We start from the raw sequence: 25,432 nt of genomic DNA, 5'->3' as shown, positions 1-25,432 counted from the left end.
TCTGTGTGTTGCATATTCAGGCAAAATAGAAACATTTCACCTCAGTTACAAAAAAAAAAAATAAAGCAAATTTAATGTAAGCATAATAGTGTAGTAGCTAATATACAGAACATAATCTGAACAATTCAGTCTAAGAAACAGAGTTCAGCTATGTAAGGAATGTGAGGGACCAATAAATACTTTAGAATGAAATCGAATCACAGAATGGTTTGGGTTGGAAGAAACCGTAAAGATCAACTAGTTCCAGCACCCTGCTGTGGGCTTTAGAAGCACCTTATATTTGAAATAATTGCAGGCCATTATAGCATAACAATTTGTACTGAAAGAGGAGATGGACTAAATGACCCTTCAAAGTCACCAATATTTTTTCTATGATGTAATTTATCTGTAATTTTATCAAGTATCTAGTCAAGACCTAATTAAGAGCTGGTTCCAAATCTTTCTCGGTTTGCCTGGAGTTGATTCTTAGAGCCCAATTCACACAACTACCATTGATCGAAATTCTGTTACTTTTTCAAGAAATAGAATTTAGCAGCTGACTAGTATGTTCTTAGCTGGATCTGCTGGTAAGAGTTCTGGATTGAATGCTTTTCCTGAAAACACCTTGGCCTAAGTGAGGTTTTTTTGAACAAAAGCTCAAACCCCAGAAGGTGAAAGAGAACTAATGGGTAAGGGAACAATGCTGCATCTGCCTGGAAGACCACTAAAACATTATGTACAAAACCTGTGGTTCTTTCAGAATAGCTTCTCTAAACAGCAAGCAGTAAGTGCTGATGATGAACAAGAAAGCTTTTTACAGTAGTTTTTCTAGTTTGAAAGTATTCTGGCACGTTCCTTAAAGGCAACACAAAGCACATTGTACCTTTTGTGTGGTGCTATATTGAATACTCTTAATAAAATTTTTTGTTAATTTGTCTGAGTTTGGGTAAACTGCAGTTTCAGTACCTCTATTTGTGTACCTTAAGCACACCGAGAGTAATAAGTCTACTTCGCCACCACTCTTAAGCACTGCTCTGACAAATTATCAATACTACAAGGTTTCTGATTGACTGCAGAATGACCTACTTTTGAAGTGACCCCAGACCAGTACTAGACAGTGCTTAGAGGTGAAACCTTTTGTGACACTGCTATGGTTTCATAAGAGTACATGCACACCTTCTTACCAGCCCTGTGTCCTAGGCACGTAACTGCCAAACAGACACGCTCCATTCACACCACAAATGAACTGCTACTGACGGGAACATCTACCTTTGAATACTTATTTCAGTCAGCTTCTTCTATGGACCTTCACCAGGAAAGGTAGCTGGAATGGACAAGCATGTCTTTTAGCTGACTGGCTGCAGTCACCATAACAGTAACTCTACATTTGTGGCCACTGAGTGGAGTGCAGTGAATAAATGCTGAGCTGAAAAGGGGGTGTTGGGAGGCATTGTTTCTGCTGGGTAAAGCAGAAATTAAAAATTACTCTTCTTCAGAAAAGATAATCCACACTTCAGGAAAACAAACCCATAGGAAATGACGTGCCATTGCCAAGTACCACAGGAAATGCAGGTCAGCATAAAAACTAAACAGAGGGATGACCTATAGTGGCTGATGGACAACAGTTGTGACCTCTGTCCTCTTCAAACCTTGTCACTAGCTTTACTGATGCCTTTCAAAGTCTACCTGAGATTGATGAGCTGTATTTACCTTCTCGTATGATGGTACACACTAATTTATCACTCAGTTTTCATGCTGCACTCAATGCATTTTTTACATCCTGGACAGAGGTACTATCAATTATACCTCTCTTGCTGGTAGAACATGTTTAAGAAGTTTCTCAATTATTTGCCAGTTGAACAAAACGTTTGTGTTACTGAAGATTATAGCAGAACAGGAGTCCATGTTACCCTGACTAAAGAAATAAAAGACGTGATTTGAGAAGAAAAAGGTAGACTGAAAATAACAATTTGGAAGTAAGTTACCGTTATAAGTTCTGTGCCCATTGCTGTGCTCACGTGCTTGCTGGCTACTACCTGCTTTGAAGTTTACCCTTGCACAGTGAAGATTCTTGCCGTTTGATTCAAAAGATGTGCTGCATCTGAAATACAACTACAGAACAAACTTGGTACCTTCACCAGGAAACAAATATTTCGTAAGGCCTCATTTATACTGCATAATCAAAACTGAAAGGAGTGTCAAAACTCTGTCCTCTAATTAAAACTCCTTCCTTCACCTGAAAAAATTCCACATCTAACTGGCTAATTTGTAGGCCAGTTGCTTTTGTTATGTTACTAAAAATGTTTTAATTAATCCAAAGCATTTTCTTACCCAGCAATAATTGCCCAAGGCTTCTTTGACGGTAAGTTTCTTATATTCATAAAAGCAACCATGATTCTAAAACAATGTTTCTGATAGGCCTCTAACATATCACAGCTCAAAATAAAGTCCCTCAAAATAGTCTGCATGAAAAGCAAAACTGTGCAATTTGTTAGCATCATCTTTTGGGTTTTTGTTTTATAGCGTTCATGTTCTGGGAGCAATATCCAGAAAAAGAATTTAATTTTCTTCTGAAAACCACAGGTTGTAGTCGAATACGTAAGACAGGGATCCAAGAAACATCCACACTTGAGTACAAACAATGGGAAACACACCATTAAGCCACAAATCCCTTCCGCACCCCTACTCTTCTGGCTCTAACTGCAGTAACTAAGCTGCATCTCTCTCTCTCAGATTTGCAACCCTGAACCTGTGCTTAGAGTCCAATGTCTACATCAGTTACTTCTTCCAAAACACAAGCAGAGGAAACAGCTGCCTCTGCATCCTTTTACCAAACAGGTACCACTTCCTTGAAATATGGAAATCTGTTCTTATAATTGGCCACACTGTACTAGAGACCAACCAACAGAAGACGACAACTGAAATTTTATACTAAAATATTTTGGAATTACTCAAGAAGTATGGGGAGCAAGGCAAAACACAGTCTGGTCCAAAAGCACTTGCACAAGGAGCATCACTATGTACAGGTCATTTCTGGCCATCGCTTATTAGCATAAAAGGGAAGAGACTGAATAATGTGGTTTTTTTCCAATCAAAATATTGCTCATTGAGTTGAATTAGCTGAATTTCACCAAGATCACACAGCATAGGTTAAAAGGAGATTTATCGACTGAAACACATTTTCAGAAGGCACAGAGCGTGTATCGGATCCAAGACTTAAGTTAACATCCGACAGAATAAGCCTGCAGGGATATAATTAGCCACAAAAAAAGAACAAGGTACATCTCCAGGCAGGAGGCTCCAACATCTTTTGAAAAGCAGGTAGACCTAACTGTTTTGGGTTAAATCCTCAAAAACCATAAAGGTGGTACAGCACATCCTTTTCAGAAGTCCTGCTAAACACCCTGAGGTAGGGAAAGGGGACGGACTGCAGAGTGCAGAGTCAATTAGCGCAGTGCCACTGAATCCAAGGGGAAGCATTTCATAAATGTCTAATGCTTATGGATCTGCAGAATATAATGTACCCTGTGCTACAAACAATTCTGACACACTCTGTCACATTTTTGACTTTCAGGCAAGGGAAAGGTTTGAGCTTTCAGAATCGCATTCACAAGAGGCAATAAACTAAGCAAGAAGTTTCTAGCTAGCAGGAAATGTCAAGATTAGGAGCAGGCAAAGTACGGCTTTATCGGGCACGTAGAAGACCTATTTTCAAATCCTTTCTGCTTAACCTAAAGTAGAGGCTTGAATCTAAATCTGCCAGTTAAAAAACCCAAAACACACAGAGCTGTTCTGGTTTTGCTTAGAATAATGTACTGTTTTTGGCAGCCAATCTCCCACACCTCTGGTGAAAGCCTTCAACTCTGAGTTGCAGTCAATCCCACATTCCTCCAACTCCAACTGAACTGGCTTTAAAAGCCCAGGCTGAGACCTCTCCCACCAAATACCCAGCACTGACAGCTCAAAACAGTCTCTTAGAGAGTGGCGGGGGGGGGGGGGGGGGGAACAAAAGCAAGAATTCGAGTCCTTGGTCTAACTCAAGCAAGCAGAAGGGTTCAGATCAAGGGAAATGCTTAACTACTGGGCAATACTTGCCACCCATTCCTGGGGTCCTCAGAGTAACCACATTAGGAGGATACTGCTAATACCCCTCTTACATGGGCTAGTTACCAAAAGTTTGCTACTAGAATTGAAGGGTCTGACCACCCCAAAAGATGCAGTTCTGTTCAACTGACCCATATAGCAAAGCAAGTGAAAGAGGAAGTGCGTTGTATTTAATATGTGGGTGATACAAAGATGTTCAATATCTTGAAGGACCAGATAAGAAATCTAAGGGCTTCTGACAACTGGATAAAGTTGAGAAAATTGCATTTCAGTAAGAGCATATTTAAATATGGAAAAATGCAAAATGTTATATGGCAGCAGAAATTATCCGAGGCACAAACACAGCAAAAGGTACAAGCTAGACAGCATTTCTGAAAGAGACATAAGGGCTTTAGTGAGCTATATGCAAAACATCAGCCTAGCTCACAAGACATGGGCAACAGCCCTTACGCTCTCCTTCATATTAGTAAGGCTTCATCTAGAAGCAGCATCACAGCTAGAAGCTACAATTATAGGAATGAACAAACAGGAAAGATTCAGAAGGGAACAGTGAAAACTACCAAAAAGACAGAAAAATGGTCTCCGAGAAAGATGGAACAAATCCAGACGTTTTAGTCTGGACAACACCACGGGTGGCAATGGTGTAATAGTCTTCAAGCAGATACAAGGCTATGGAGGAAAGGAATGAACTTTTGCTCGGCATAAAGAGTAAGACACAATGAGCTTCAGTTACATTGAGAAAAAAAAAAGTTGGAAGGGTTCCTGCCTTCTCACAAAACGGCTAAGACAAATGAAGCTCTGGAACGGACTGCCCAGGCAGGCTACTGGAGATACGTTCCTAGGGGTCTTCTCTCAACCAAGCAGCTCTGTCACACATGGCACGGGGACAGCTGATCCTGCCTCATAGTTAAGCGCTAGGGAAAAGCATCTGAGGTGGACGGAGCAACCATCCGTCCCTCAACAGCACTCACCCCCTTAGGCTCACCCACTCACACAGCAATGTAGAAGGTAAGATTCACGGCACAGCTGCAGTGAACTACTCTGGCATCAGCGAAGAGGTGATCCCGAGAGCCCCCTCGAAGGGGAGGATTTCAGTGATACATACCAGACCTTTCAGACCTTGCACTGCACATTGCAGCGCAGTGGATTCAAGGAAGCTGAAAATGGTCCTCCTGAACGAAAGGACGAGGTTATGACCCAGATGATGTAATTTTGTCTGGCTTCCCACTTTTTATTCACATTTCTGAACACTCACCACTAATGCAATGCCAAAAACACCTTAAATTCCCACTTGCCAGTAGTATTTATTTTGTGCACAAGCGACTCATTCAGGCAAAAATACGAGGCCACAGGTTTGGACTGAGGCTGGAAACTGGAGGATGGAGCTTGCAAAGCACCAGAAGTGAACTGCTGGGCTGCTGGAAGCAACTGGGAGAGAAACAGCAAATTCAGCTGAAAGTCTCACCCTTAGTACAGACTCAGAGCAGGACTGCAAGCTTGAGGGAAAGGAGAGCATATGCTGCTTATGGCCTAGCCATCTTAATGGCCTTCCTCCCACCCGATCTCTAGAGCACCCACTCTTTATAAGGACACCACAAACAGACAGGGAGAACCACTCACTAGGTTCTCTTCCATGTGCAGTCTTGGTTATACTCTGTTATTATACATAACAGGGGCCTCATGATAAATCCAAATGATGGGCTTAGGGCTTCAGAGGAGATGGCACAAGAGATGTGAAACTGCCACCTTCCTCCAGTTTTGTGAATACGTATTCCACCACAGTGAGAAAAACAGCACTTTAACTTGCAGATTACTTGCTAGCACATCCTAAGATCCAGCATTTCAGAGCAAAGGTCACTGGACTTCACCAAAGTCCAAAATCTAGAACCACTTCGCATAAACATTAGCTTTAACGGGAAGAACGAAAACCTCAACTCCAAAACAGTTTTGTTTCCTTATTGTTCTGAAGTTCCTGTAGCTGTCACATTAGATAGAAGGAAACCAAATGACCCATAGAAAGAGGCTCAATTAGTAAGGTTAACAGAAGCTGAATAGGTTGAAATTGGAAAAATAAGCACATTATTTATGTATCAATTACTACTTGCTCCCCATTTCAACAAAAGGAAATAAAATTTTCTCATCCTTTCTAACAATCCAGAGGCCTCCTCCTGCCCCAGCATAATTAGTGGTAAATTTCACCACAGCTCTCCATAAGCAATCAAAAAGGCTACCTAATTAAAAAAAGTAATTAGTTTACACAGATAGATGTGAGTGGGTAGATTAGTTTATGAAAATAAAATGAAACTCCTCTGGATGCTTTTAGTGACTTGGCTTCCTGCTGTTTTACAGCTTCTACACATTTGCAAGGGAGTGGGTTTAAAAAAAAACAAAAAACACTCCATTTGCAAACAAAGATGGTACCTTTCAAAACCAGTTGATCAGACATACCAATTTTATAATTTGTCCTCCGTTTTCAACATAGAAAATAAACTTTATATTTTTGCACAAAAATCAATGCCTGCACAAAAGGACTAACACATTATGTTTCATTCTCTCAGGTCATTTACACAATACCTAGGTGTCATCATCCAGGTGCCAAGCTGAACAAATGCTGAACCTGGAAAAGGAAGGCTTAAGGGCTATCACTCACCACACCACAGGATTTGTAACAAGCCAGAACAGCTCCCAGTATCAGACTAGACCAAGGGCTCTTCCACTCAATCATCCTGCCACCAGCAGAAGCCAGGGGAAACACCCTGGGCAGGAATGCAGTTTTCTTAGGGTGAAAATCAACCCTCACACTCCTGTATGCCGACTCCTACAATTTCCCCAAATGCATTGCATCGTTGTGGCAGCAGCAGGGAGCTGTATTCTCTCTCTCTCTCGAGCTGGGGGACACAAAAGCCAGTAGCCAATATGCAAGGAAAAAAGTGTAGAAACGAGCATAACAGCCATCCTTGATGAGAACTCGGAAGCTCTGCCAAGAAGATCAGCGAGTTGGGAAACTACCTCCCTCAAAGGCTTTATCATGGCCAACAGATAATGATAGACCTCACCTCCATGAACGCATCAAATACCCTTCGTCACCTTCAAAAAAAAATTGCAATAAAAACTCTAACCAGCACAAGAGAGCAAGGTGCCTTCTGAACAGTGTGAAAAACCAGAACCTAAACTGTTACTCTTAGTTGAGCAAATTAAACAGCTGTAAACTTAAGTTTTATCCTCCTTTAAATTAAGAAGCTATACATGAAACTGAACATTTAAACAGTGATATCAAAAAAGATACAACTACCTATACTGAATTCTTTAACTGATTGGTTGTTAAAGGATCCAGAGACCAGCTCTCATTTTGTTTGCCATTGCTATTTTTGGAGTGCTACCCCTTGATTTGAGGAATATTGAGTCAAATGAAAATTTCTGGCTAACGTGCACTCATCAGAATCCAAACTGAAGACATCTGAAATTCCACACGTACCCACAGGCACAGTATGTGGAACAAGTGTGGGGAGGGGGGAAGAAAAAAAGCTTTCGGAGTAATCAAGATTAAGCAATTTTCACATCAAAGTTAACAAACCTCAGATTACTTGGTCAAACCAATTTTAAATCGGTAACTATCACATTAACTACACACTGTTCAGCAGCCCACATAAAGGGAGATGGTGAACCTAGTCCATTTCTGATTATTATTGAGCTTTTCCAGAGACAACATCTAAAAAGCCATCAAATTTGGTCCTCACTGTGCCAGAGTGTGTACAAATAAAGGCAAAAAGTAATCCAAGCAAGTCTATGGTCTCAATGATCATGTGAACACATGTATGAGACATGCAAAGACTTTCAAAAAAGGTAACCAAGAGCCTCAGCAAGGAAGAAACAATGGTGGCCACGCCATCTGGCCACCACTGAAAATGAGCTTCTTTCCACAAATAGGCAGAGTTGAGACTGCATTAATCTGGAAGAATGCAGTCTTACAAGAACAAATGACAGCTAGGAGAGCAGAGGTGACAACAGAAATCCTGTAATACCATACAGTAAATGGAACGTTGCTAAACTATGAAGGGTTCCAAGGCAGAGCCATTTCTCTCATGGGTAACAGAGGGACAAGAGGGGAGAACCCAAGTCCTAAATACTGGCCCCTTCAAACGAGCCTAGAACTGAGCTGACATGGAAACTAAACTACCTTCCTATCATGAAACTATATTCTTATCATTAAAAGGAGTACTGCCAAAGCAACATCAAGACACACCACAGAAATGAGAAGTCAAGGTAAGGAAGGTCATGCAGTTTTGCCAAGACTATGCACGTCCTGTGGATAAACAGAAGATTCCAGTCCCTTCTGCACCAAACATGTCACCATGTCACCTTTCTGAAAGGCTCCTATTCATTTTTAATGAAAGATTCAGCTGGAGCTAGACCAATACTCTCTATTTAGACTTCCAAATATCAAACTTTACTCAAAAGTTGCAACATCATCAGCTGCCTACGATCGAGAGCACTTCACAGCTGGCTTAATTTCAAAGAGAGATGCTACTCTTCATACAGAGGTCCTTCAGAAATGGACAATTTACTTGCAAGTTCTACGTCTCCTTGATGAAGCTCAAACAGGAAAATATAAGGAATGTTCTGTAGCTTCAAAAGGAAAACTCACAGAGTGGCCAGATGCTTGATGAGCCAGACACAAGACAAACTACTTTGTTTTAGAGTGATTACTAGGCAGAGCAGCAGACCGCTATTTGGGCCAGCTTACAAATAGCACCATAGTTTCATTTTGTTGTTCTTCAGCAAATCAATTAGTGCCTCAAATCTTTAGTTCACTTTTCCACAAAAACAAAACAAAACAAAACCCACAACTTAAGTGTTTTAAGTTTTGTTCTCCCAGTGGTGATGTCAGGATTATTTCAATTTAGTACTTCTGTCCTCTGGTGAAAGCTAAGCGAAAAAACTACACTTAACTGAAGAAACAAGAAGTACTCTATCATTAAGAAGTTTACACTCAAACACACAGGCTTCAGAACTCCTTCACAGGTTTAAGCACAGAAGTTAATCATCCCAGAATATTTTAAGTATGCAGTATGTTGTATTACAGGTAGTTAATACTGTTAATCAAGCAGAAGCAGTTATTCTTTTACAAGAGAACACACACATTGCAACATCAACATGTGAAGAGGTACTTTCAATCTCTAGATGGTTTTTTCCAAGTCTTCTGCACTAGAGCTCAGGTTGTCCACAGCAGTAAATCTGAAAGAAGTGCCCACGTGGAGAGGGCGGGATGAAGAGTAGTAAGAGCTGGAGAGCCTATTGCCAAGTAGTTGGACTAACTCTGGATGCATGAGAGCTGGGCTCCATGCAGAGAATGAATACAAATGTGTACCTCATGCCAAAAGGAAAACCATACCCTACCCTCCCAAACCCAACAGCTGCCTGAAAGCACATACACTGTGCTGAAAATGGAATCGTGGCAAGATGATCACAAAGGACAGAATGCTTTGCAATCCAGGGTAAAGACCTTATAAAGATGTCACAAGACAAAATGTTCATCCCCTGTCAGCTACCTTTTGAGCTACAACTAGGTGAGAGAAGTTTTACCAACACTTATATACAGACAACCCTTCTTTGAGCTCTCATTCCCACTAGGAATCTCAATAAGCAGTCCAAGGAGCCCGCTACTGTTTTCAAACATTGAGTTCAAAAAGGAACACACTTACCCTGACTGTATTGGGCTATTTTATCTCTGCCTCTCTAATTCTCCCCCTGCAGAGCAGAAGGAAGGCATGCTCTGAAGACAGCATAAGAGAGAAGAGCAGTGACAGCTGGGAGCCTTCTGAAGCAAAGAAGGCCGTTTGCAGGAGGTTTCCTCCCTCAGCATGTCACCATCCCCTACACTAGGCTCTCTCTCCCGCAGCCCCTCACTGCTTCATTAGCTGTAAATGATGTGGCTTAGGAAGGAAGCAGAACTTTATTAACATTCGGAGAGGCCAGCATTGCACACGGAGTGTCTATTTGCTGATTACTGGCAACCAAGCCCTACATCGTGTTCTGGCTTCCTCCCCAGTTTGGACACCCCAACACATGACTTTCTCTCTAGTTCCTCGCCCTCAAGGAGCGGAAATGAATAATAACACCACCCTTGCCTCCAACGCTAAAAAAGGACACCCACTAACTCCAGTCTAAAACCACTCTCACGCTGCCCATCTGTGGGCCTGACACCACCAGAGTATGAGGGTGGCAGTATTTATGACGGAGTTGCTGGACTTGGTGACCCAAAAGGCCTCTTTCAGCCCAGTCTTACAAGATGCCACAGCTGCTATCACGTTCTGCATCTTCTGTGGCTACAAGGCTAAACTCTTTCATGCCATGACTCTCAGGTGTTGGTTTCATGCAAGTTTACCCACCTAAGTAACAGCAACTATTCTAGGCTGAAAGTAGCCCACCTAAAGCAAACTTCATCTATGCCAGGCGCAGATAAACCTAGTCAGGCACCTACCACACTTGTGATGCATTATTGCTCCACGGTGTTGACTGAAAGCCTCTATTAATCAGATGAGTACAGTTTGCCCAGCGCTTGTCACTAGGGGATGAGGCACCTGCAGTCCGACCAGCTGCAATCACGAGCACACACTGCTCTTTCAATAAGGGAGGCAAAGGAGGTTCCAGGGCTCTAATCATCTCATGCCTGGTCACTATCTACAGCAAAATAAAATACTTTTTCTCTACAGTACTCCAGTCTCCAAACAGACTATTTCTCCCAAAAAGACCTTCTGCCCATTATAAAATTCGACACCTCCTTCTCAACTGGAGCACAAAGGAAAAACGGCTTTCAGTCCTGTAGCTGCTCCAGTAACAGAGGATACAAAATTCTGTGTGCCGAGTCCCAGCTCCCCTTACAGCACCCTGCTTACAGTAAACATCTGCTACAGTTAGCCTGTGCTTTCAGTTGAGAAGGGACATTTGGGTTTACACATGAAGAAGTCCACAAGAATTAGGCTGAGGTTTGTACGATTTCTTGCTACAGCTGGAGCATGAGAACACTGTCCCACATTCATGACAATTTCAGGAGACAGAGATGCTTCTTCTTGCAGAATGTCATTTCAAACACTGTAAGCTGTAACTGAAATACCAGCCACGGGCCATGCTAACCAGGAGGAGAGGCACGTGCAGGCAGAAGAGTTTGTGCCTATGCAGAGAGAACGCAGATTAAGCAAACAATGGTAGAAGGTCTGCTCAGACAAAAAGCTGAAAAAGTGTTTTTTGAGAAAACATTTATTTACCTCTTTCCAGCCAGCAGCAGTATCTCCCGAGAATCCTGACTTTATTTTTCTCCAAACATGACTTGCAATTACAACAGAACCAATCATCCAAAAACCCAAAATGGTTTTTCCTAGAAGAAAAAAAAAAAAAAAGCAGATTACAATCTTATGAGAGCTGTCCCTTAGGGCTACTTCAGAATTTCTAATGTGTCTGTGGTCATAAATGTAAGTGCTACCAACAGGATATCCTGAGCTAGATTCTGGCTGGCCTTGGCACATCTCCCCTGTCTCACAAAGGACCAAAATGGGAGAGACAAATGTCACCATTTGGGATGTACCTACATAAGCCGTAAAGAGCTTCAGACTACAAGCCACTCTGCATACACAAACATACTGAAAACACAGAGACAGGCAGTCAAAAAAAACCCAAACAAACCGAAAACCCAGCCAACGTCACCATGGTAGAAGAGCAGGACGAGGGTTCAGCCCAGGGGCCACCGCTGCTCCTGGGAGACTCTGCTCCCCCGCCGCCGAACACAGCCCTCCTGTGTTATTCGCTAATGTCATGCAGACCTTTTTCCTAATCAAGAAACTTGACCTTTACCGTCTACTGCAGGTACCGCGCTGAAAGGTGAAATGTTTTTGCTGATAATGAGAACAAAATGCAGATTCCATCTCCTTTTTAAGTTACTGAGAGCACAAGCAAAGAAAGAAAAATACCCTGGCTTTTATTTTATTTTGGCATTTCATATGCGAGCCGTTTTTCTTTATCAGACTACAAAACACCAGGACGTGCCCAATTTTACACTACTGAAAACAAAACAAAAAGATGGGGGCGAAGGCAAAAACAGCGCATCTCCCTCCGCCGCATAGCCGCGCCAGGGAAAGCCCGGCAGCCTGCCGCCCCGCTTGCCTCCATTTTTGTTCCACACAGCGGCAGGCCTTCGCCGCCAAACAGGCCCGCTCCCGCCCCGCCGAGCCCCGTCCCTCAGGGGCGGCGTGACCTCGCACTGTCCCGGGGCCACCCGCGCTGGTGTCACCGCAGCCTCTCCTCCCCCGGTGCCTGGCCTGAGCGTGGCCACCACGCCCCTTGCCCGCCCGCCTCCAGCCCGGCACTTGGCGCATGCGCGGCAGGCGGCGCGGCCGTTTTGGCGGCTTCGCGCTTGCGGTGGGTGAGGGACGGAGGGAGTGAGCGGCTTGGCGCCTTTCCGTGGGCGAGCCGTAATTAATTTTCCTGATTAGCCGTTTTAGGTAGAACCCGCATTCCCTGGCCCCGCCGCTCGCCCCTGCTTTGTTGCCCGCAGGGAGGGCGGGCTGGCGTTCCCCCAGCTCTGGCGTTTTGTTTCCCAGCCGGCTGGCGCGGTGGCCGCGCACGGCGAGGGGGGGCTGCGCGGGAGGGCCGCGGCGAGCGCCCGGTGCGGTGGGAGGGAACCGTTAGGCGTTGCTGCTGCTCCTCTCGTTAAAAATGGCCGCGCCGGTGGTTTGGGGTTTTTTTTTTTTCAAAAACCGGCCGCGGTGACGGCGCCCGTCCTCCGGCGAGCGGGCTGGCGGGGCGGGCCGGGCGCGGCGGCAGGGCGCGGACTGGGCCGAGGCCCGGAGCCCGGCGCTGGGTCTTCTGAGCAGTTTAGATATTTTGTGCAACTCCCGATATTCACCCAAGCCTCATTACCACCTCTTAATGAGACCCCTTTACTCCGTGACGTGCAACCGCTCCATCTCATTAAGGAAATCGCTCTTCAATGCTGATTATTTTATTTGCAGCCATAATTATATTTCTTTCGGCTAAATCACGGTTTAATCGAGCCCACATGGAGGGCAGCAGCGCTAATTACAGCGGGAGATGCGGCGGCGGCCGCCCGGCCGGCCGGAGGAGGAGGAGGAGGAGGCGCGAGGCGGGCGCGGGGCGGCGGCGCCCGGCCGGAGGGTCGGGGCCGGGGAGGTGGTCTCAAACACAACAACTTATTACTTCTAATTCCCCGACTGTCACCAAATCACCTGCACGAAACAAGAATCTAATTTTTTAAGCTGGCATTTCTGCAGATGGAAGATCGATTTTCTCTTTAGATTTCTCTAATTGAGTGAATATAGACGCCCCGAATTAGCCGCGCTCGGGCCAAGAGGGGAAGGGAAGGGGAGAGGGAGGGGAGAGAAGAAAGTCAACAAAAATCATCCTCGCAAACTAAGCCGTATTACCTCTGGAATTGCCCCCTCCCGCCCCCCGCCCCCCAACAATAAAGGAAGGTGGATCGAAAGGTCCCAGATTGAGTGACAGTCATATTCCTGGAACTAACTGGTTTTTAAAAGAAAAGGTTAGGACGGCTGGAGAATGCTAAGTGACGGCGCGGGGGAGAGAAGGCTGAGCTCTGAAATTGCTTACAGAATTACATTTGTTTTTCTTGTGATTTTATTAAAAGTCACTCCTCATCTCCAGAATGCGTGAAAATATCTACTTTCCACTCAGATACACCACATTAACTTGTTGGAGGCGAATTTGTTTGTTTGTCTATTTTATTTATTTGCCAGATAAGATTGATGCAGTCTTATTAGCGCTATATCTAGTTATAGGATAAGGATGAGATGTTTTCTTTTTATTCCTATTACTAGACTTGTCACCTAACCGAAAAACTGATATATGATTATTTATCTTGAGTAAACAGAAATCAGAAAAAGCAGCCGATTTAACACGTACAAGCAAAGTATGTACGTTCCTTGTTATTATATACCGGCTGTGTAAATGGAGGGATTAAAACCACGACGCTAAAAGGGACGAAGTCGCGCACTCCACCCCCGTCGGCCTCCGCTGAGGCCCCCCGTTCGTGGCAGCCCCCGGCGATTTCTTCACCGCGCCGGCTGGGGAAGGTTCTGGATTTCAAACACGCGGGTGGGCGCTAGGTAGATCCCTGGAACCCGGGCGGGGAAGGGTCCGTCCCCGGGCCCGCACCGCGCCGGGCACCGGCGCTGCCTCCGCCACCGGGGCAGCCCCGGTAACGCCGGCCCGGCCGCAGAGCCTGCGGCGCGCACGCCTGGCGCCGGGCCTCCGCCGTCTGAAGTTTTGCGAACTTCATTAATGCCGAAAGCCCCTGCGTGCATGCCTACAGGCAGACGGAGCTGGGGGGGGCGACTTCTGTGTGTGAGGAGTTTGCATCTGGACGGGAGAAAGCGGGTGGGGGGTGCCGGGAGTACCTTGGTGTTAAAACAGCTTACACACCACCCCCCACGCCCCCTCGAAAAGACAGGTTGTCACTGTTCTGACGATAATTAATTGATAGAAGTCGTCCTGTCGGTCTAAAGCTCCGCTGCCGAGAGCCTCCCCGCCGCCTGGCAGCGAGCAGACGGCCGCAGGCACTGCCTCCGCCCCGGCCAGACGCGGGTGTTTGGATAAATCGTCAAACCCGGGGAGCGCGTTCCCAGACGCGTTCGAGAACGGGGGACGGGAGAGACCCGGGCCCTCCCCGCCGGGCTCGGGTCGGCCCGAGCGGCTGCCGCCGTCCCACCCCCGGACGCCTTTACACTAACTTGGTGAAGTCGCTTCCGAAGAAGCGTGTTCGTTTACTGCCGCTGCCAAGTGCCGCGTGCAGCCTGGTGTCGTCAAGCGGCGATCATCATCGCGGTGAGCTCTGACCGGAATGAATAAACCGGGACGGGTAGCTGCTGCCAGCCCTGTCCTCCGTTCCCGAAGAAGTCATATTTTCGAGAGGGCTGACTGAAATAAAAACACGTGTTTATGTTTTTCCATTTCTTAAATCCGAATTACGCCTAACGAAAGGATATAGTTTGATTTGTCGTTTGCGTTTAGAGCACGCCGACGTGGAAATGTAAACAGGAGCCTAAGTCACTTGATTTGTTTTCTATAAGCAAATAACACTCAAAAGCATAGCTGTAATTTACAACGAATTAAAATTGATTCTTTTCATCAGGCAAGAAAACAGGGAAATGTGAGGTCGTTAATTATTGAGGGAGGCGCTTCTCATTAGAGCGAACAATGTTACAATGCCGCACTGAGGAGCGAGAACGTGAATAATAATATCCGATATTTCAGCACTACTGTCTGGAAATAAAAAAAAAAGAAAAAAAATTAAAAGAAGAAGAAAAAAAAAAAAGCCGCGCGAACAAACCAGGCAACCAAAAGTTACGTTTGATAAACGCAGGGAGCGTTGCTAAGTGTAATGGCAGCCCCCTTAACTGGATGGATGCTCAATAAATACATAAATAAAATATCAAATTACAAACCTTATCAGCCATTTACGCCAAGCCACCCAGCTGACTTTAGCGGTTTAACCTTATTTTACCGCGTTTCTCGCTCCAAATATAATTATTCTGACAAAAGAAGGTTCTGTTCCTAAATCAGAGCAATATTGGTTAAATACACTTGTTTATATTACAGCCTCATTCAATCAGGGCTGGGGTTTAGCGGGAGGGGAGGGGGAGCGCTCCGGGGGTTGGAAAGTTCTCTTCCCCTCTTCCCGGGTCACGGCCCCCGAGAACTGGAGGTGACCCTTGCTCCCGGGGGCGGCGCGGAGGGGAGAGCCAGGACCCCGGGATCGGGCCCGCCGGGCAGGGAACGGGTGGAAGAGGGAGGGATAGGAAAGGGAAGGAAAAGGAAGAGGGAAGTGAAGGAAAGAAAGAAAGGTGATGCGGGGGGGGGGATGATCTCCCAGCGCCTAGCCCCTTGGCAGGCGCTCCTGTAAGAAATTCAATCTCTATTTTTTATGAGAAGTAAACTGTCTAAATAAATTTTATTAGGGGCAACCAATATATTTTCTGGTAGTTCCCTTTGTTCCAGTTCTACGTGTGTGTAACAATCTAAAACCTATTTATTGAAGAAAAATAGCTGGATCCGTCATAGAAAATCCTTTTACTTTGCTGTGAAGTGATTTCTGAAGACGCTCGTGTCACTCCGAAGATTTTGGGCCTTCGTGCTAAAGCCTTTCCTTGTTAGGAACTTCAGTTCCCGCGATCATGTGGGGAATACTGTAAATTAGAGCAGGGAGAGGGCTTGACTGGCAGTTCTCTGGCTACGCTGGGAAAATGGAAGGGTGAAGGGGAGTGAAATCCTTGTAAATACACCTCCGGCGCTGCCCGGGCGAATTCGGGCCCTCGACAAAGCAGGAGCGCGCGGAAGCGGGGCACGATCAGGGTGTTTTACGTGTGCCCGCTTGTCATTTTCTGCCTGACACGCTCGGGCGCCCGCGCTGCCCGCTCTCGTCTCCCCCGCAGACTTCCTTCCACGATTTTCCCCCTTTCCCCAAAGACGATCGCGCTCCGAAGTCTTGGAAGAAATGATTTAGTTTGTTTATACTGCTATAAAAATCAAGAGCAATAGAAAAGTCATAAAATGAAGCGCGCTATCAATCACACCGCAACATTGTTATTCAGCAGTTACTAACAGAGATTGATAATCCTTTGATTTCATCCCGTTGTTATTACTCTGATGTGCCTGCACATTAACTATTACACTTTTATTTATCGACCTGGAGTGCAGGACGGCGCGGGAGAGGTGCGCAGACCCGCCGAGCCGCCCTGCCCGCCGGCACCTGCACCCCCCGAAACTGAGCCCCGAACCCCTCGGCCGGTCCCCGACGAGGGATGGGGGGCTCAGACCCGCGGAGTGCTTCATGCCCCGCAGCTGACGCCGGCCCCGGCCCCGCACCGCGACCTCGGGCTCCTCTCCGCCGGTCCCGGCAGCGGGCCTGGGGGCGGCTTTTGGGATTTTTCACTGCCGGGGCTTCCCCTCCTGCCCTCGGAGCTGCACAGAGACAACAATTTTCAAATGAGGAAAAAAAAAATTAAAAAAAGGCAAAACAACTGAGCCATTTCCACAATCCTCCATCCAACGGGGCGAGGGGGGGGGTGGTGGTGGTGTTAAAAAAAAACAACCCGAAACTCCCACCCCACCTCCAGCTCTCCCATTCTCTCTCCCTGTCTCTCAGCTAAATCGTGGCCCGGCTCCGGGTCTCTCTCCCCGCTCTCAGCGGCCGTTCCTCGGCACCCGGGTTCACTGTGACAGCCCAACGCCTCGAATCAATGTAGCCTGAGCGGGGATGAGGGAAAGCAAAACAGAAAGAAAGGAAAGAAAGGAAAGAAAGGAAAGAAAGGAAAGAAAGGAAAGAAAGGAAAGAAAGGAAGAAAGGAAAGAAATGAAGGAAGAAAGGAAGAAAGGAAGAAAGGAAGAAAGGAAGAAAGGAAGAAAGGAAGAAAGGAAGAAAGGAAGGAAGGAAGAAAGGAAGGAAGAAAGGAAGAAAGGAAGAAAGACAGACAGAAAGACAGACAGAAAGAAAGACAGACAGACAGAAAGAGAGAAAGAGAGAAAGAGAGAAAGAAAGAGAGAAAGAAAAGAAAAGAAAAGAAAAGAAAAGAAAAGAAAAGAAAAGAAAAGAAAAGAAAAGAAAAGAAAAGAAAAGAAAAGAAAAGAAAAGAAAAGAAAAGAAAAGAAAAGAAAAGAAAAGAAAAGAAAAGAAAAAGAAAAGAAAAAGAAAAGAAAAGAAAAAGAAAAGAAAAAGAAAAGAAAAGAAAGAAAAGAACCAGCAGCAAAACTGCCTTAGAGATCGGTCGGCCGGTTCCTTTGTCTCCTTGTTCAGTCGCTGCCGAAACCCCTGCACATCTGAGCTGCAAACAAAACTGCTCTTTCATCTGTTCGCGTGCGGTATTTACAAAGTTTTGTGTAAGTCAATTGGATGGCAGAAAAAAAAAAAAAAGCTATTGGCTCTGTATTATTTAACACAGACTTCACTGGGCTCCCTTTTTTGGTGGAAGCTTTATTTGCACTAAATGAATAATCTTAATTGCATCATTTTTGAATTAAAAATCGATGTTAATCAAGCTGGAAGTAGTAAATATCAGTTTTCATTGTGCCCGGGTAGAGGGTATTTTTCTTGTTTTGCAAATAAAAATGCAAGTTAAATAACTTTAAAAGGGCATTATGTTCTGCTACAAATACAATTGAAACGGATTGTTTAGGAGCGGATCAGAAATGGTACAGAATTTTGCACTTAATTTCCTCAGTTATCATTTACAATAAGAACCTCTTGGCTTGACAGCCAAGTCTAAACAGTAGTAAATTAGTACAAATTTATACTGATTTTACTCTAATAATCGTAATAAAAGCTTATAGATTTGGCACTAATTACATAAATGCCTAATGATCTTGAAAATTACTCTGGTTAGAAATATATTACTAATCTAAACTTTGTTGTTGGCTGGCTTTGAAAAATCAGAACATTAGAAATGGTTCGCTTCACTTGTGCAAAGCACTTTAAATTGTTCAAGTAGTTTAACATATTCAAGAGGAAAACAAAAAGATTTTAACTTTATTTACTGCTTTAAACCGAGTATTGTGGGCGAGCGGAACTTGGAAACTTTACCCGAAAAAACCAGGGCGTACGAGCTTGTGAATCCCGGCGAGGGAGGCAGCGCTGGGCTCGGCGGCCGGCCAGGGGACGCGGTGCTCGGCTCCCCGGTTCCCGGGCTGCGGGGAGCTTCGGCACCGGGCCGGCACCGAGTCCGGCACCGGGACCGGCGGGCGGGGAGCCCTGCGTCAGCCTACGCGGCCCGGGCCGCCGAGGTAACCGGCCCGAGTTTCTGCTTTCTCGCCGCCCCGCGGCCGTCGGGGCCCGGCAGCGCGTGGGTGGGTGGGGGAGAGCCGGTCCGTGGTCTCCGCAGCCGCCGCCCCCGTCGCCGGTCCCCGGGGCGGCCGGGGAGCGTGGCCAGGGCTGCCCGCCCCCGCGCCGCCCCGCGCCACCACCCGCGCTCGCCCACTTACAACCCCTCGGCGGGCGCTGGGCTGGCGAGCCACCCCCGGGAGCCTGGCCGGGCAGGGAGCGCTCCGAGGAGACGTTTAAAGGAAAAAAAAGAAAGACAAGACCATTAAAAAAAAAAAAAAAAAAAAAAAACAAAACAGAAAACGCGACAAAAATGACAGGTGACCCGGAGCGGGATCGTTTGGGAGAGAAGGGGAGCGGGGCGAGGCGGGCAGCGAAGGCGAGCGGCGCGGGGGACGGGAGCGGCGGGCCGGGCCGGGCCGAGCCGAGCCGTGAGGGGCCGCGTGGGGCGGCGGGAGGCCGGGGCGGCGGCGGCGGGCGGGCGGCGGGCGGGCGGAGCGGGGCGCTCCGGGCGCTGACATTTGCAGGCTGCCCTCCTGATTGGTCCCCGCGCCGAGCTGCTCACGGGTTCATTCAAGTGTTAAGCACCTCCCCGTCTCTCTAAAGGACATTATAATGCAAGAGACCCCCTTTTTAACCACACACCGAATTTTCTTTCATTTAGGCGATCTATATATATCTTATATCTTATATCTATTTTAAATAACTTAAGGCCGCTAAAATTTGGGGGGGAACAGCCTTCGCCCTGGAGCGGTGCGCGATGCTGTCTCACGCCGACCTCCTGGACGCCCGCCTCGGTGAGTTTCCCCCGGCACCCCCCCGCCCCGCGGCGGCTGCACCGGTGGCGGCGGCGGCGAGCGGGGAGGAAGCCGGGGCAGGAAATTGACAATTTGTTCCTTATTTTACCTTAATGCGATCTAAATGGGCTAATTCCTTTAAAAGTAATTGTACTGTATTAAAGTTTAATTTGATTTAACATCAAAAAAAAAAAAAAAAAAGAGAGAGAGAGAGAGGGAGACCTACGGAGTATGTAGATCTACAGCGAGTCGTGGATCATTTAATTTCTCTCTCCTCTATTTTTATATACATACCTACACGTTATTACTGTGATGATGATGATTATTATTATTTTAGGACAGACGAGCTCGATGGTATTTACTGATGAGTTCTGGGTGGCCTTTTCCTGCTCGCCTGCTCGCTTTCCTCTCCCCTTCTTTTCCTTTTAAAAAAAAGAGAAACGTGTGTATCTGCCTGTTGACGGTTATTCTCGCGTTTGTTTAGAGGAGCGGAGGAAGGAGAGGGGAAAGACCGGCCAGGGTGACCGAGGTCCCCGAGCGTCTGTCGGGAAGGTGAAGCTCCCGGCAGCCGGGCGGGTCGAGTGTTGTCTCTTTCTCTCCGTCTCTTTCTTTTACCAGCCCCACTGGAAAACCCGAGCTGAACCCGGCAAAACTTGCCTTGCTCCCCTTCCCCTCCCTCGGCCTCGCAAAGGGAGGCCCGGCGGGGAGCTGGTTATTTAAGCAGGAAGAGGAGCCCCTCGATGTAAACTTTTCTCTGCCCTTGCCCCGAGTCGCGCCGGGCCGGGGCCTCCGCTCGCCGCGGAGCCGAGCCGGGCTGCGGGGCCTGGCGGGCGGCGGGGGGCGGCGGGGCGGAGGCGGTGGCTGAATGCCTCTCGCCGGCTCGGTGCGCTGGAAAGCAGCTCCGACGGATGCGTGCCCGGCTGCAGGGGAGTGACCGCGGGTCCTTTGCTTCCGCAGGGATGAAAGACGCGGCCGAGCTGCTGGGACACCGGGAGGCGGTGAAGTGTCGCCTGGGCGTAGGGGGCTCGGACCCGGGGGGTCACCCGGGAGACATGGCCCCCAACTCGGACACGGTGGAAGGGACCACCCTGCTGCCGGGGGAGGACATCACCACGGTGGGATCCAACCCCAGCTCCTTAGCCGTCAGCGCCAAAGACCCCGACAAGCAGCAAGGCCAGCAGGGCGGCCAGAACGCCAGCCAGGCCGGGCAGCAGCAGGGGCAGCAGAAGCAGAAGCGGCACCGCACCCGCTTCACGCCGGCGCAGCTCAACGAGCTGGAGCGGAGCTTCGCCAAGACCCACTACCCGGACATCTTCATGCGGGAAGAGCTGGCCTTGCGCATCGGCCTCACCGAATCCCGGGTGCAGGTATGACCAGCCGCCTCCGCGCAGCGGCCACCCCCGCCCCGCTCGCCGCCCCCTTCCCGGGACCACCGACCGCGGCCGGGTCGGTCACAACGGGGCAGGCGGTGGGGGGGCGTTGAGGGACGTGACGACAGGCGGCGGGGGAGGAAACCCACCTCTAAACCCAACGCTTTGGGCTGGAAGCCTTGAAACAGGACACATTCCCCCCCCCCGCCCTTTCTGCCAAGCTGTCCCCTTGGCGTGTCCCCTCGCCCCCTACCCGCCTGCAACGCGACAGAGCTCCCACCCCCCACCCCCCCCAGCTCCACCGCCAAACTCGGGTCAGGAAAGAGGAGGAACAACCCGAGGGGGGCGAGTCTCACAGCCGGGCGCTACCGGCCGAGGAACGGACCCCGTCCGCCTGCGCGGGTCCGGCAGCGGCTGCGGGGGACGCTGTCCAGGGTGCTGACGGCTCCGCGCCCCGCAGCCCCCGCCGGCCCCTCGCAGGAGGGTTGCGGGAAGGCACACGGGGTCGTAAAGAGGGACTTCGGTGACAGGTAGGGGTAGCGAGTAACTTCGACATCCAGGCTGCACTTTGTTCCCTCAAGTACGTGCATCCATGAGCATAGACACAATTTTTTTTTTTTCACGCAGGCACAAGAGGAGCGATTTAGCCAGAAAAACGTAAACGAAATTTGGAAGGGGGGTGGGGGGTGGGTCCGGCCGCTAGACGGCTCAGACGCCGTGTTTGTGCGCGGAGGGCTATTTTAGAGATTTTCTGGGCGAGTCCCTTCCGAGGACGAAAGCCCGCACAATGGAAGTTCTTGCGGGATGCGTGTCCCCGCTCGGCACAGCGCGCCAGGAACGCCGCCGCGCTTTACCGCAGCCGGTGCTCAGAATTCCTCCCGGCAAGGCTAGGCTCCTCGGCTAAATAAAGACACGTCAAAAGAAACCTCCAAATGCGTGTTTTTATGAACGGAAACTGACTCCGTTCTCGAAAGCGACAGAAAATGCACGCCTGCGTTTAAAAAGTAAAACCGTTTGACTCAGCCTGCACAGGACTGTAATTAGTTTAAATTAAGAAAGGAATTAGATTCACAAATAAAATATAATTGGACAACTGACTCTATGAAAAAAGAAAACGAGGTCTATTAAACTTTATTGGGTTTCCCAAAGGTTAATGATACCAATTTCAATATTAGGAGTGTGGTAAATGAAGTAAAATATAAAATATAAAATGGAAATAGTTATTTTCTAACAGCACATCAAAGAAATTCGTAGGAAGAAAGACAAAGTGTTTTAATGGCCTCGGCATAATCTTAAACCAATGCTAATAGCTCGAGACTGCCGATAAAAACAGTTTAATAGAGTGGCAATTTAAATATTTTTTACAATAATGTTCCCTAGTTTAAAAAGTAATCAGATCAACATAACCTTCTTAATTAACACTTCAAAATGATTAACATTATGTAATCTGAGGCAAAATAATTCATGTAAAACGTATTTACTTCACAATCCGATGTATCACTGCTCCTTGACCAAATTTAAATTAAATAGTAATTGGTTTATGTTCTTATACAAGTACTTTACAGTTTTCTTTATAGTTAACAGATTGCCTACACGTTCCTTGTGGTATGTGGGCTCCACACTGATTAAGGGATGCTCCAAACAGTTAATTTATAGCGGCTGTATATGTTTTTAAAGGTTTTAGATGCTAGGATAAATCACCCCTTTCCTCATTTTGGATCTATATTTAATGTATATGATACGTTTAAATAATTATTAAAGTGGTTGGTGCTTAAACGGGAGTCCAATTCCACGTTTGATATCGCTCTGCTTTTCAGGCTGCTGCAATAAAACCATTCTTTTTATAGCATGCCATTATTAGAAACCAATTTCAGAATTATTTATAACCTGGAATGGCTTATTAAGCAGCAATGCGAGAATCATGCAAATTACGCGATCAAATGCAATATAATAAGCATAATCATTAGTCTCTAGCACGGATTAATTAACTTTCAATATTTTATTTACATAAAAACCAAATCAGTGAAATAACTTCTGCACAGTCAGGCTTGCCTTTCAATATTTTATACGAACAAAAATAATGTGCTGTAATTCCATTGACCGTGTCCCCCACAATGGTCCCGTCATCTGCCACATCTTAATAGGGGACAAGCTGAGAGTATTTTCTAGTTTTCTAATGGAATGAGAAATTGCATTTTCTTCCTCTCCCAGCACTATTAAAGTGTAATGAATTCGGCCCAGAGTTCACGGCTGGCTGATCGAAATGAACCTGAGATCTGAGCTTTAATACAGCTCTCCAGATTTCCTACCAAATCTTCACATTAATCATCCGCTGGATTCCAATGAGATCTTCATAAAGCTTTGGCTCCTGGAAAAGGAGGAAAAAAAAAAAAAAGAAAACCAAAAGTGATATTGTCTTCCCTTCTCTCTTTCTCTCTAACCCATTTATAGCTGGGGAATTAAATGGGCTATATATTTTAAAATACATTTACACTATGTCTATATTACTGTAACAGCAGACATCATCAGGGTAGATTTTTAGATTCCAACCTCCATTAGATTCCTACTGTTGTATTAATAATTTTCAGGGGCTAGCTGCATTTCGAAAGGAGCCCAAAGTTGCCAAACGCTCGTGGTTAATATATTTCTTGAGTTGTCATGTGTGCGTTTTCAAAATCTCCCCCAGGTTTTCCCTGCGTTTTAATCTGTCATACACTAATTTTCAGCTGGAAACGTTCACATTTTAAAAGCACATGCGGCGTAGCTGCGAGCGGAGGCGATCAGACCTGATGGAGATTCTCTACACCACCAGCAAACCATGAAACATAAAAAGATTTTGTAGCCGCAGCTTAACTATTAACCCTGAAACGTAACCGACGGTGGTTTTTCGATCGTTCCCGCAGCACCGAGCTCAGTCACGACCGCTCGCTCCCGCCGCCGAGCGCCCGTGTTTCCCAGCCCGGGGTCGCGGGGGGCTCCGGCCGGCCCGGACACCGCGCTCCCCCGCCTTCCGCCGCCGACCCGGTGCTTCCACGCTGACCGCGGCCCCGGTGACTGCGGCAGCGGCGCGGCGAGACCCCCCGGGTCACCCCGCTTGCACAAACCGCCGCCTCTTGCTCTAAACGCAGCAGCTCCCGGCGCGGCGGGGCAGGGCGGGGAGGGGGGGTGTCGCGGCGCCGGGCGGTGGGGTCGCCCGGGGCAGGGCTCCGCGCCGGTGGCGGATCTTCCACGCGAGGCAGGGACCAGTGGGCCGGGCGTCTGTTTGTTGTTTGAGTTATTTGGTGGGTTTTTTTTTTTTTTCGGCGGGAGAGGAGGCTGTCTCCCGGAGCCTCCCCCCGGGGCAGGGGAGCCGCAGGGGACGGGCGCATCTGTGGGGTTCACTGTGAAAAGTTGCAGCGGCCGTGGGGGAGACCTTGGGGGGGGGGGGGGGCAGGCGGCAGGAGGCGGGGCGGGGGGTCACGTCCCCGCACGGCGGCGGCTGACGGCGCTTGTCGCTGTCCCCCCATCCCATCCCACCCCATCCCCCCCCACCCCGTCCCGTCCCGCCGCCCCTTAGGTCTGGTTCCAGAACCGGCGGGCCAAGTGGAAGAAGCGCAAGAAGACCACCAACGTCTTCCGCGCCCCGGGCACGCTGCTGCCGACGCCGGGGCTGCCGCAGTTCCCCTCGGCCGCCGCCGCCGCCGCTGCCGCCATGGGCGACAGCCTCTGCTCCTTCCACGCCAACGACACCCGCTGGGCCGCCGCAGCCGCCATGCCGGGGGTCTCGCAGCTGCCGCTGCCCCCGGCGCTGGGCCGGCAGCAGGCCATGGCGCAGTCCCTCTCCCAGTGCAGCCTGGCCGCCGGGCCGCCGCCCAACTCCATGGGCCTCTCCAACAGCCTGGCGGGCTCCAATGGCGCCGGGCTGCAGTCGCACCTCTACCAGCCCGCCTTCCCCGGCATGGTGCCCGCCTCCCTGCCGGGCCCCAGCAATGTGACGGGCTCGCCGCAGCTCTGCAGCTCGCCGGACAGCAGCGACGTGTGGCGGGGGACCAGCATCGCCTCCCTCCGCCGCAAAGCCCTCGAGCACACAGTCTCCATGAGCTTCACCTAATGGCCGACGCCGCGTCCCCGGCCCCCCGCCGCCGCCCCCCCGCCGCCTCCTCTCCCACCCGACCCGGCCCCCGCCCCCCCAACACCTGACTTACCAGGGAGTCGACTCAGGATCTGGAATCAGGCGCCAACGGACTGGTTTGTGGGCCGTGAAACCCCCACCCACCCCCCAACCCCTTCCCCCGCACACCACCCGCCCGGCGGCTGCCTCTGCCCGGCGGCGGGAGAGCCCGAGGCCTCCCCGCGCCCGG

The 25,432-nt window shown here is 48.4% G+C and overlaps 1 protein-coding gene across 1 annotated transcript; it reads left to right on the top strand.

Annotated features, from left to right (window-relative positions):
- The first annotated feature begins 19,685 nt into the window (after nucleotides 1-19,685).
- OTP (orthopedia homeobox) lies at nucleotides 19,686-25,182 on the top strand. Its single transcript, XM_075411736.1, has 3 exons — nucleotides 19,686-19,722; nucleotides 20,680-21,089; nucleotides 24,649-25,182. The coding sequence occupies exons 1-3, from the start codon at nucleotides 19,686-19,688 to the stop codon at nucleotides 25,180-25,182; spliced, it is 981 nt and encodes a 326-aa protein (XP_075267851.1).
- The last annotated feature ends 250 nt before the right edge of the window (nucleotides 25,183-25,432 follow it).

This window comes from Opisthocomus hoazin, chromosome Z, assembly GCF_030867145.1.
Source record: "Opisthocomus hoazin isolate bOpiHoa1 chromosome Z, bOpiHoa1.hap1, whole genome shotgun sequence".
Lineage (NCBI taxonomy): Eukaryota > Metazoa > Chordata > Aves > Opisthocomiformes > Opisthocomidae > Opisthocomus > Opisthocomus hoazin.
This window is presented reverse-complemented; position numbering and strand designations above follow the sequence as displayed.

Bases quoted from the DNA above. Each gene is read 5' to 3' on its own strand.
- OTP (XM_075411736.1), top strand. From the start codon at position 19,686: ATGCTGTCTCACGCCGACCTCCTGGACGCCCGCCTCG. The intron at 19,723-20,679 runs GTGAGTTTCCCC...TTGCTTCCGCAG, and splicing joins CCTCCTGGACGCCCGCCTCG to GGATGAAAGACGCGGCCGAG. The intron at 21,090-24,648 runs GTATGACCAGCC...GCCGCCCCTTAG, and splicing joins TCACCGAATCCCGGGTGCAG to GTCTGGTTCCAGAACCGGCG.